The sequence below is a fragment of the Pipistrellus hanaki genome (assembly GCF_964339955.1).
Source record: "Pipistrellus hanaki genome assembly, chromosome: 10".
NCBI lineage: Eukaryota > Metazoa > Chordata > Mammalia > Chiroptera > Vespertilionidae > Pipistrellus > Pipistrellus hanaki.
Genome location: NC_140512.1, coordinates 61192152 through 61204887, shown reverse-complemented (window position 1 = coordinate 61204887; position 12736 = coordinate 61192152). Strand labels below are relative to the sequence as shown.

At 38.4% G+C, this 12736-nt stretch overlaps 1 protein-coding gene across 3 annotated transcripts in view; it reads left to right on the top strand.

Moving 5' to 3' along the window:
• CPED1 (cadherin like and PC-esterase domain containing 1) overlaps positions 1-10963 on the top strand; it is a 284575-nt gene extending 273612 nt beyond the window's left edge. For all 3 annotated transcript variants that reach the window (XM_084897015.1, XM_084897014.1, XM_084897016.1), the window contains one exon: positions 8965-10963. In XM_084897015.1, the coding sequence (XP_084753141.1) occupies positions 8965-9183 (219 nt within the window). In that variant the 3' untranslated portion in view covers positions 9184-10963. The remainder of the gene's footprint in view (positions 1-8964) is intronic.
• Positions 10964-12736: the final 1773 nt, after the last annotated feature.

Below are 12736 nucleotides of genomic sequence, written 5' to 3'. Positions count from 1 at the left end.
GGTAACATTTCAAATATGTTCTCCCACACAGTGGGCTTTCTTGTTGTTTTGTTGATGGTATCCTTTGCTGTAAAAAAGCTTTTTATTTTGATGTAGTCCCATTTGTTTATTTTCTCTTTAGCTTCCATTGCCCTAGGGGCAGTATCAGTGAAGAAGTTATTTTGGCATACGTCTGAGATTTTGCTGCCTGTGGATGCTTCTAGTATTTTTATGGTTTCCCATCTTATGTTTAAGTCCTGTATCCATTTTGAGTTTATTTTTGTGTATGGCATAGTTGGTGATCCAGTTTCATTTTTTTGCATGTATCTGTCCAATTTTTCCAACACCATTTATTGAAGAGACTGTCTTGACTCCATTGTATGTTCGTGCCTCCTTTGTCAAATATAAACTGAGCATAGTGATTTGGGTTGATATCTGGGTTCTCAATTCTATTCCATTGATCTATATGTCTGTTCTTGTTCCAGTACCAGGCTGTTATGAGAACAGTGGCTTTGTAATACAGCTTGAAATCTGGTATTGAGATTCTTCCTACTTTACTCTTCTTTCTCAGGATTGCTGTGGCTATTCGGGGTCTTTTGTTGTTCCAAATGAACTTTTGAAGAGTTTTTTCTAGGTCAGTGAAATATGCGTTGGTATTTTAATTGGGAATGCATTGAACCTATAGATTGCTTTGGGAAGTATGGACATTTTGATGATGTTGATTCTACCAACCCATGAACATGGTATGTTCTTCCATCTGTTTACATCTTCCTCTATCTCTTTTTTTAGTGTCGTGTAGTTTTCCATGTATAGGTCTTTTACCTCCTTAGTTAAGTTTATTCCAAGGTATCTTAATTTTTTTGGTGCGATGGTAAATGGGATTGCCTTTTTAGTCTCTGTTTCTGCAAGTTCACTATTGGTGTATAGAAATGCCATAGATTTCTTGGCTTTAATTTTGTATCCTGCTACATTGCCAAATTCATTTATTAAGTAAATTAGTTTTTTAATGGAGTCTTTTGGGTTTTTTATGTACAATATCATGTCATCTGCAAATAAGGATAACTTTACTTCTTCTTTTCCAATTTGGATGCCTTTTCTATCCTCTCCTTGTCTAATTGCAATGGCTAGTACTTCCAGTACTATGTCAAACAGGAGTGGTGAGAGTGGGCAACCCTGTCTTTTTTTTTTTTTTTTTTTTACATATTTTATTGATTTTTTTTATTGCCCCCCTCCCTCCCTCCCACACATCCCCTCCCTCCCCATAGTTTTATGTCCATTGGTTGTACTTATATGCATTTATACAAGTCCTTCGGTTGATCTATTATCTCCCCCTGATATCCCTACCCTCCCCACTGTAATTTGACAGTCTGCCTGTTGCTTTACTTTCTCTATATCTGTCTCTTGGTTCATCAGTTTATAATGATCTTTATCATCCACCGATGTGTGAGGTCATGTGGTGTTTCTCTTTCATTGATTGGCTTATTTCACTCAGCATGATGCTCTCCAATTCCATCCAGGTTGCTGCAAATGATGAGAATTCCTTCTTCTTTATGGCAGCATAGTATTCCATTGTGTAGATGTACCATAGTTTTTGGATCCAATCATCTGCTGACGGGCACCTAGGCTGTTTCCAAATTCTGGCTATTATAGATTGTGCTGATATGAACATAGGGGTGCAAATATCCTTTCTAATTGGTGTTTCTAGTTTCTTGGGATATATTCCTAGAAGTGGGATTACTGGGTCAAATGGGAGTTCCATTTTCAGTTTTTTGAGGAAACTCCACACTGTTCTCCACAGTGGTTGCACCAGTCTGCATTCCCACCAGCAGTGCACGAGGGTTCCTTTTTCTCCGCAACCTCGCCAACACTTGTCGTTTGTTGATTTGCTGATGTTGGCCATTCTGACAGGTGTGAGATGGTACCGCATTGTTGTTTTGATTTGCACCTCTCGGACAATTAGTGACTTTGAGCATGTTTTCATGTGCCTTTTGGCCTTCCTTCTGTCTTCTTTTGAAAATATTCTGTTTAGGTCCATTGCCCATTTTTTAATTGGATCATTCATCTTCCTTTTATTTAGTTGTATAAGCTGTCTGTAAATGTTGGAGATTAAACCTTTATCAGTGGTAATATTTGCAAATATGATCTCCCACACCGTGGGCTTTCTTGTTGTTTTATTGATGGTTTCTTTTGCTGTAAAAAAGCTTTTTATTTTGAAGTAGTCCCATTTGTTTATTTTCTCTTTAGCTTCCATTGCCCTAGGGGCAGTATCAGTGAAGAAGTTATTTTGGCATACGTCTGAGATTTTGCTGCCTGTGGATGCTTCTAGTATTTTTATGGTTTCCCATCTGATGTTTAAGTCCTGTATCCATTTTGAGTTTATCTTTGTGAATGGTGTAAGTTGGTGATCTAGTTTCATTCTTTTGCATGTGTCTGTCCAATTTTCCCAACACCATTTATTGAAGAGACTGTCTTGACTCCATTGTATATTCGTGCCTCCTTTGTCAAATATTAATTGAGCATAGTGATTTGGGTTGATATCTGGGTTCTCAATTCTATTCCATTGATCTATTTGTCTGTTCTTGTGCCAGTACCAGGCTGTTTTGAGAACAGTGGCTTTGTAATATAGTTTGAAGTCTGGTATTGAGATCCCTCCTACTTTACTCTTCTTTCTCAGAATTGCTGTGGCTATTCGGGGTCTTTAATTGTTCCAAATGAACTTTTGGAGAGTTCTTTCTAGGTCAGTGAAATATGTCGTTGGTATTTTAATGGGGAGTGCATTGAACCTATAGATTGCTTTAGGAAGTATGGACATTTTGATGATGTTGATTCTACCAACCCATGAACATGGTATGTTCTTCCATCTCCTTACATCTTCCTCTATCTCTTTTTTCAGTGTCGTGTAGTTTTCCGCAAATAGGTCCTTTACTTCTTTAGTTAAATTTATTCCTAGGTATCTTAATTTTTTTGGTGCGATGGTGAATGGAATTGCTTTTTTAGCCTCTGTTTCTGTAGTTTCACTGTTGGTGTATAGAAATGCCATGGATTTCTTGGCATTAATTTTATATCCTGCTACGTTGCCAAATTCATTTATTAAGTCAATTAGTTTTTTAATGGAGTCTTTTGGGTTTTTTATGTACAATATCATGTCATCTGCAAATAAGGATAACTTTACTTCTTCTTTTCCAATTTGGATGCCTTTTATTTCCTCCTCTTGTCTAATTGCAATGGCTAGTACTTCCAGTACTATGTCAAACAGGAGTGGCGAGAGTGGGCATCCCAGTCTTGTTCCTGTTCTTAGAGGGAATGGTTTTAGTTTTTGCCCATTGAGTATAATGTTGGCTGTGGGTTTATCATATATAGCTTTTATTATGTTGAGGTATGATCCTTGTACTCCCACCTTTTTAAGAGTTTTTAACAGGAAAGGGTGTTGGATTTTATCAAATGCTTTTTCTGCGTCAATTGAAATGACTATATGATTTTTATCTTTCAATTTGTTTATGTGATGTATCACGTTTATTGATTTGCGGATATTGTACCATCCTTGCATTCCTGGAATAAATCCTACTTGGTCATGGTGTATGATCTTTGTGATGTTCTTCTGGAGTCGATTTGCTAGAATTTTGTTGAGGATTTTGGCATCTATGTTCATGAGGGATATTGGCCTTTAATTCTCTTTCATTGAGTTGTCTTTATCTGGTTTTGGTATTAGGGTGATGCTGGCTTCATAGAAGGAGTTCGGAAGTGTTCCTTCCTCTTGGATTTTTTGGAATAGTCTGAGGAGGATAGGTTTTAGTTCTTCCTTGAATATTTGGTAAAACTCTCCTGTGAAGCCATCTGGCCCTGGGCTTTTGTTTGCTGGAATCTTTTTGATGACGGTTTCAATTTGGCAACCCTGTCTTGTTCCTGTTTTTAGAGGGAATGGTTTTAGTTTTTGCCCATTGAGTATGATGTTGGCTGTGGGTTTATCATATATAGCTTTTATTATGTTGAGGTATGATCCTTGTTGAGAGTTTTTATCAGGAAAGGGTGTTGGATTTTATCAAATGCTTTTTCTGCATCAATTGATATGACTATATGATTTTTATCTTTCAATTTGTTTATGTGATGTATCACGTTTATTGATTTGCAGATATTGTACCATCCTTGCATTCCCGAAATAAATCCTACTTGGTCGAGGTGTATGATCTTTGTGATGCTCTGCTAGAGCCGATTTGCTAGAATTTTGTTGAGGATTTTGGCATTTATGTTCATAAGGGATATTGGCCTGTAATTCTCTTTCATTGAGTTGGCTTTATCTGGTTTTGGTATTGGGGTAATGCTGGCTTCATAGAAGGAGTTTGGAAATGTTCCTTCCTCTTGGATTTTTTGGAATAGTCTGAGGAGGATAGGTTTTAGTTCTTCCTTGAATGTTTGGTAAAACTCTCCTGTGAAGCCATCTGGTTCTGGGCTTTTGTTTGTTGGAAGCTTTTTGATGACTGTTTTAATTTCTTCTCAAGTTACTGTTCTATTGAGATTTATAGATTCTTCCTGATTGAGTTTTGGAAGGTTGTATTTCTCTAGGAATATGTCCATTTCCTCCAGGTTGTTCAGTTTGTTGGAATAGAGTTGTTCGTAGTATTTTGTAACAATCCTTTGTATTTCGGCAGGGTCTGTTGTTATTTCACCTCTTTCGTTTCTGATTTTGTTTATTTGAGTCCTCTCTCTTTGTTTCTTGGTTAACCTGGCTAGAGGTTCATCTATCTTGTTTATCCTTTCAAAGAAGCAGCAATTGGTTTTGTTGTTCTTATGCATTGTTTCTTTGGTCTCTATGTCGTTTATCTCTGCTCTGATTTTTGTTATTTCCTTCCTTCTGCTTACACTGGGCTTTTCTTGTTGCTCTTTTTCTAACTCTTTGAGTTGTAGAGTTAGATCATTTGTTACCATTTTTTCTAGTTTTTTGCAATAGGCTTCTAGGGATATGAACTTCCCTCTCAAAACTGCTTTTGCTGTGTCCCATAGATTTTGAATTATTGTGTTTTCATTGTCATTTTTTTTTCAGGATGTTTTTAATTTCTTCCTTGATTTCTCTGGTAACCCAGTCCTTGTTTAATAGCATGCTGTTTAGTCTCCATGTGTTTGATTTCTTTGTATTATTTTTATTGTAGTTAATTTCCAGTTTTATGCCATTATGATGTGAGAAGATGCTTGATATGATTTCCATCTTCTTGAATTTGAAGAGACTTTGCCTATGTCCCAAAATGTGCTCTATCTTTGAGAATGTTTCATGTGCACTTGAGAAGAATGTATATTCTGTGGCTTTGGGGTGGAATTTTCTGAAGATGTCGATTAATTCCATCTGATCTATTGAGTCATTTAGAATTGATATTTCTTTGCTGATTTTTTGTTTAGATGATTTGTCAAAGGATGACAGTGGGGTATTAAAATCTCCTACTATGATTGTATTGCTATTAATCTCTCCCTTAATGTCCTCCAGCAGGTGTTTTTTTTTTTTTTTTTTTTAATGTATTTGGGTGCTCCTGTATTGGGTGCATATATATTTACCAGGTTAGCAAAGGAATTAGAAAACCTGTCTTTTATTATTTCCTGGAAAATAGTTTCAAAGGAAACCAACTACACTAAGAGTTGCTGGGCCAATCCCTGGCATAGGCATGTAGGTGTCAATCTAGAAAAGCATTGGCACTGCAGGTGGCAGTTGGCTGGCCCTCAGACGGGAAGGGAGACCCTCATCCCACCTTTCTTTCTGACCTCAGTGATTTATAAACAGAAATGCACGACCAAGTCTCCTCTGTGGAAAAGTGTGGCAAAGCATTGCCATTACTTCTGAGTGGCAGCCTCTGCTGCAGCACACACACTGGGAATATGTAGTTTTGTGTGTCTCTGTGATGAATCGCATTCAAGATTACTACGTGCACTGTCACGAGCATTGTCCAACATATGCAATGCAACGTTACACGCAGCCCTGGAATCACACACAACATTAAAATAATCTTAGAAGTGCTATAACCTTTTGCATCAGGATGGCCCTTTTTCCCATTTCACATGTAATTGGCATGCAGACCATCCATGGAAGATAAAATTATATAAACAAAATTAACCTAATTCTGGCTTCAGGACACTGTACTAATATTTTCTCAGGGCTGAATGTAATATTTGTGCTTAAGTGTTTCCTGAAATAAACTTTAAAAGTGTTCACTAATCTTGCTATCACTGAGATCAGACCTCCCCCAAATGGGCAAAACCTCCAGGAAAACATTGGTGTACCTCCCAGCCTATCATGTGGAAAGTGATAGAATAACCGAACAGAGGTAGAAGTTGCTGCTCATAACAGCAACTTACAACCTTGGGGCCTGGAATACTAATCAGTGGCTAACTGGAAACTGAGCTCTAAATTACGATCCATAGGGATTGCTTACCGCAAACCACTGTGTTCACTGGGCTTCTTAAGGATCACTTCCTCGGAGGGACTGGTCATAAAAAGCCAAACCTCCCATAGCTATAGGAAAACAAGTCGTTTCTTTGGGGTTGGGAGGGTATAATTGGTTTCAAAACACATTAATATTGTATTTTTTTCTTCAAAATGAGACTAGCCTCAACATTTATATGATTATGAAGTAATGCACATTCATTGTATTAAATTTTAAAAGTCAAGACCAAATGTGGTAGAGAATACTTTTTTTTCAATGATACAAACGGAAGGTTTCTTTCCCCCCTTTTTTTATTGTTTAAAATATTACATACATCTCCTTTTTCTCCAATTGACACCCCCCATCCCTGCCCCCCAGGACAAGCCCCCACCAACCCAGTGTCCAAGTCCATTGGTAAATGCGCATGCATACAAGCCCTTTGATCTCCCCCACCCCCACCCCCTTCTCCTGCCTTCTCTCTGAGGTTGGATGGTCTGTTCAGTGTTTCTTTGTCTCTGGATCTATTTTTATTAAGAATACATTTTAACTCATCTCTACAGTAATTTCTCCCCCCAATGATTGCTACTCTTAACATTTTAGTGTAGATCATTACAGAATCTCTATTAAAAGTATTTTCTAACAAGGTTCATGCTCACTTATAATATAACTAAAAATAGATATCATTTTTTCAAGTATTATATATTTTTAACTGTTTTTATTGCATTCTCTTACATAAAATTAAAAATATGTGTTCAAGTCATTATAAAAAATACTCAAAAGAATTTAAAAAAAAAACCATATCAGATAGTGTTACCTTCATTAGTCATTAGTAACTAATTTATGTGTCCATATTGATCAAAATTAATGTCTTACAATTGCATTAACATGATGGAATTATTGATTTGTTATTCATTTGGAAAGCCAGTAAGACAGACCCTCAGTTTTGCAGACCTCGATTTAACAGACTTAATTAATGGACAAAATTACTGGCTCATATGTCATATGTGAAAATTAACACCCTGTTAATTTTAAAGTGCTTTAAAACAAGTTTTGCTTATAATTAAATTAACAGGTTATTTTTCTGTTATTAGTTTTAACAAATTTTAGTGGAATGACCATATGTAGGAGAAAACACTGTAGTAATTTCACAGACAAAAATAAATATTACCTGTCTGCAACCATAGTCTACATATTTAAATCCAAGAGTCGCTGTTCGTAAACAATGTTCGGGGAATGATTAGCACGTGATGACACCGCATTGCACACAGTGACTGGTTCCGTGGTCGTGTGGCCTGACTTTCTGCAGCAGTTTAACCCGTGCAGGCCCATGTTCAACCTGCACTGAGCCACCCCCAGCCGTGTGCTCTGGTTCACTCCTGGCAACTGGTGAACGCATGCATTTACTAGACCTACTCAGTATACATTTAAAGTGGCAGGAATGCATATAGAAAACTTTTCTGTGAAAGTAAACTTCTCATATACGCTTAATTTTAATTACACAAATGTGTCTACACAAGGAAAAAAAACCGGTAAACGAATGTGTCAATTTTGAACATACTCATTTGGAAAACCTACTTCATCATATAATGAACTTTCAGTTTAAAAGGACGCCCCCTTGCCCGTATTAGTCTGTTATATCGGGGCGTTACTCTATTTTCTCTCATCCTATCACCTCCCCCCTCTCCAATCTCTGTCTTGGTCCCCACCTAGTTCTCTCTGACCATTGATGCTAATAACCTGAGTGACATTAACTCAGTGATGACAGCTGAAAAGTACAGGGTTTCCACGGGACATCTTTTTGTAAACAGTGCGGAGAGACAATGAACATGGCCTCTTTGTCCATGTGTGCATTGATAGCCATCAAATAGCTGTGAATAGACTCACAAAGAAACTAGTGTCCTCTGGGGAGGGAACTGAGCAATTGGAGGTAGAGGACAGAGATAGGAAGGGGGTTTATGCACCTCTTTATGCTTTACAAATGCTTATTATACTGCCGATTCGGAAAATGTGAATGAATGTACATATGTATCTGCATGTGTACAAACAAGAATAAAGTTACTAGCTCCCTAGGGCACAGGCTGCTTCTTTGGGTTCCAGAATTTACTAGGTGCCCAGAGAAATGAAACCACTAACTATAAACCGTGAGCTTATGCCATGCAATGGAAAAACAATTTTACTCAGAAACTCGTTGCAAATGCTGCTCTATAAAAGGCTGCCTGAGAGACTGAGAGTGCCATGCTTGAATCGGTGGCTCCACAGAGGCACTCCAGGCCTTGTGTGTGAGAGCACCCAGCCTGAAGGCGCACGCACACAGCAGGGCGGCAGAGAAGCCCCGAGGGCAGGCAAGAGGCAGACACTCTCACTCCGATCTCGGTCTTTTCTAAAAGCTGGGCCCTCCTGGTACTTGGTGTTGTAAATACTATCGTGCCCTTTGGATGACATGCGTGTGATGCGAGCAATGTTCATGTTCCCGGGTTAGTTACACTGCTCTGTGCAGGGCTCAGAGGCCCTTGCTATTTATTGCCTCACTATTTTATTTTTATTTTATTTTTATTTTTATTTTTTTGCTCTTGATTTGCAGGTAGTGAAGTCCAAGTTATCCAAAGAAAATCACTTGATTAAAATAAAACAATCAAAAAATCACACTGTGGGGAGATATTTCAGCCACCAGAGCAAACTACAGCAGCAACGGGACTCGCCGGTCAATGTTCAGTCGCCGTATCACGTCCAGGGCCCTATCAACCAGGTTTGCTCCGAAATCCTTCTCAGCAGGATGTGTGCGCCCACAGGAGCTGCCTGATGGGGACTGAACATGGAACTGAAGACAAACCACTCACCTGGATGATCGTCTAAGACCCGTAACCTGTGCCTCGTGTGCATTTCAGACTGACGACCCGCCTTCATGCTCACCAGCACACAGTCACACACCAATGCACACGTAGCTTTAAAAAAAAAAAAGTAATGACACGTTGTTCCTACCACTTTATAAAGTCAAGATGTGCACTCAAAAATCGGCTGGTTTTCCATGGGAAAGACAGAGCCAGGAAAAGGTTACTCAACGTATAATATGGACAAGAACCACTGTGGGCTAGGGATTGCATTGTGATAATAAAAAGAAACACAGGCACTTGAATTATGGGAGAAAGGCTAATGTGTTGAGGGTCGTGTTGTATTCTCTGTTGGCCCGTGAATACTGAGAAGGGTAAAAAAGCAATTACATTCCACTTGCAAGTAGGGACTGCGCTTGTGTCCTTCAGCGGGGAAAAACGTGGCTTCAGCTTTGTGAATCTAATGCTTGCGAAAAACATTTTTCCTATGCTTTTTAAACATTATAATGGAAAGGAAAACAATAAGAATGTTCCACAAGGGAATTCAAATAGATTCTATGAGATGAGAAGTGTAATATTGGACCGTTAAAACACCAGGATGTTTAACTTTGCAGTCCTTGTCATTTTCATAAACATTCCCTCCTATCCTGCCCCTGAACTTGGATGGGTAACTGCAGACTGAGTTGAGTAAACGTGTAATTTTTAATTGCAAAACAACATATAGTTCCCCATGTATGACTTTGTTTCATTGACAGTATTACTTAAGAAAGCTTTGGTTTGCCAACAGAGCCCTATGTAATGTAAGGTTACAATTACATTTTATGTAAATATTTTGCCAAGGATTAGACATTCTCAAGTACATAGGCATTTATTTCCATAAAGTACATGTACATGTCCACAAATACTCCTACGTTACTAGTAACTATATTTTTATTTTCCTGAACAACTGTTTCTAATCCAAATTTAGAGTAGTCATATATTATTTTTTTTTCCTTTTAAAACTGTGGCATACATATAAAACACACCTAAGTCTAGTATTTAGAACTTTTTCTTCTATATTTTCATTTCAAAATAGTAAATTCCTTTATTTTGCAAATGCTTGGTTGTGAGATAATATCTCACCCTAACAATGGTTTTTAAAGGATTAATTTCCTTTTGGGGGGAAAAGAACTGAGAGGGCTAATTCAACACATGGCTGAATTACCAAGTGTACAAATACCTCAATTGTGTTACGTTACTAAACATAAAACTATTTTGATCAGTGAGTTCCTTAGTATGAATATCCACCTCCTTTAAATACTCTATTTTTATATATATTTTTGTATGAAAGAAAGTAAACATGGATTTATATTTAACTGCCTTAAATTATATTTAAGCACAAATATCACTTGATATAAACAATACATATCTGCATCTGACAGATGGTAGATTTTTAAAAAGAATGGTACAGGATTCACTTTTAAAGTGAACGTGGTTTTTTTTCCTATTCTCTGCAGCTATACCATTTTTAGGTTTTTCCTTCATTTTTTAATGAAATAAGATGTTGCAAATTTATACAGCTTCTCAAGTTTTAATGTATTGCATTCTCTGTAACAGGATAATAGCCAGTGGCTGATTCTTGCAATTTACCATCAACATAATTACAATAACTGTCTACCTGATGTTTGTCTGGCATTTAGCTCTTCACCATTGAAATGATCATGGATGTTAGACACAATTGTAATAACGTTATTAATAAATGTCTTAGTAGTATTCTATGTTCCTAGAGTATCTTTTATTTTCCACTGAAGTTATACAATTGAACAATGGTGGACACTTGGTACAGATATGATCATGCAGTTTCAACTATGGGAATGTGGTTTAATCAGATTACTATGCTCCAGCCCTGATAGTCTCTACATCACATGAACTCCCTGCTGAACAGTGGCCAAACCTTTTGAAGAGAGTTCTGTAACAAGCTTTTACGTTTTTTAAAGATAAGACACTGAAATGGTAGGAATCATTCTTTTTTTATTTTTATTTTTTGAGAGAGAAACATGCAGAGAAAGAGAAACATCAATATTTGTTGTTCCACTTAGGTATGCATTCATTGGTTGCTGCTTGTATGTGCCCTGACCTGAGAGCGAACCTGGATGATTCGCTCAACCTGCAACCTTGATGATTGGGATGATGCCCTTCTAACTGAGTTACCCGGCCAGGGGCTAGAAATCATGTAACTGCTCCTTCATTAAAAACACTACCATTTATTTGATCAGGGGGAAACAGGTGTGTGTCTATGTGTGCACGTATACTAGCATTTAGATGTGCTTAGCAAGTTAATCATTTGAGTGGGGAAAATAGGAGTAGGCATTTTAACACATTTTTAGATGTAAGAATTAAAGGGAGTGTACTTTTGTAAGGATTGATTAGTATCCAGTCTAAACTAAGCTAAACTAAGGAAAACATGTATAATATTAAAAGCCATGAATAACTGCATAAGTATTTCCAAGCATCACTGTTGACATTGTGCAGGCGTGTGTGTGTGTGTGTGTGTGTGTGTGTGTGTGTGTGTGTGTGTGTGTGTTTAATGGCTCGCTGTGCTATTTGCCAGCCATCCCAGTAGGCAAATCGCATCCCGTAGGGGCAGAGGAAAGAGAAGGGCTCGCCGTTGGTGCTGATGGAGTCTACACTTGGGTCATTTCGTCTTCCTCGCGTTAATTGCCCCTGTGCCTAGTAGTCACTTCTACAACACAGTGATTGCCACTGAAAAAAGCATTGGGAGAGGGGGAGGGGATTGTTGATTTTTAAAATGTAAATAGTAATGTTTATTGGGGGAAGAGGGAATAAGATTTCTGCCTCAAGTTTCTCCTTTAATTTTGCTGGATACTTTAAAAATTATGTAACCCAACCAGAGTTATTTCAAAACGGTAATGCTTTGGCATTGGAAGGTGGGGGCATGTGGGGGGAGCAGAGATCTAATGTAATAATAAGATTAATAGCTCCAAGAGATATTCAGGGTTATGATCTTATTAAATAGTAGAGGCCCAGTTCACAAAATTTGTGCAAGGGGGTGGGTATCCCTCAGCCCAGCCTGCACCCTCTCCTATCTGGGACACCTTGAGAGATGTTCGACTGCCTCTCACAATCCAGGACTGCTGGCTCCCAATTGCTCGCCTACCTGCCAACTTTATTGCCCCTAACCACTTTTGCCTGCCAGCCTGATCACCCCCCTAACCATTCTCTGCCAGCCTGATTGATGCCTAACTGCTCCCCTGCCACCCTGATTGCCCCTAACTGTCCTCCCCTGCAGGGCTGGTTGCCCATAACTGCCCTTCTCTGCTGGCCTGGTCCCCCCTAACTGCCTTCCCCTGCCAGCCTGGTCACCCCCAACTGTCCTCCCCTGCTAGCCATCTTGTGGTGGCCATCTTGTGTCCACATAGGGACAGCCATCTTTGACCACATGGGAGCGGCCATCTTGTGTGTTGGAGTGAGCCAATTTGCATATTACTCTTTTATTAGATAGGATTATCTTATGGGCTCCTTCCT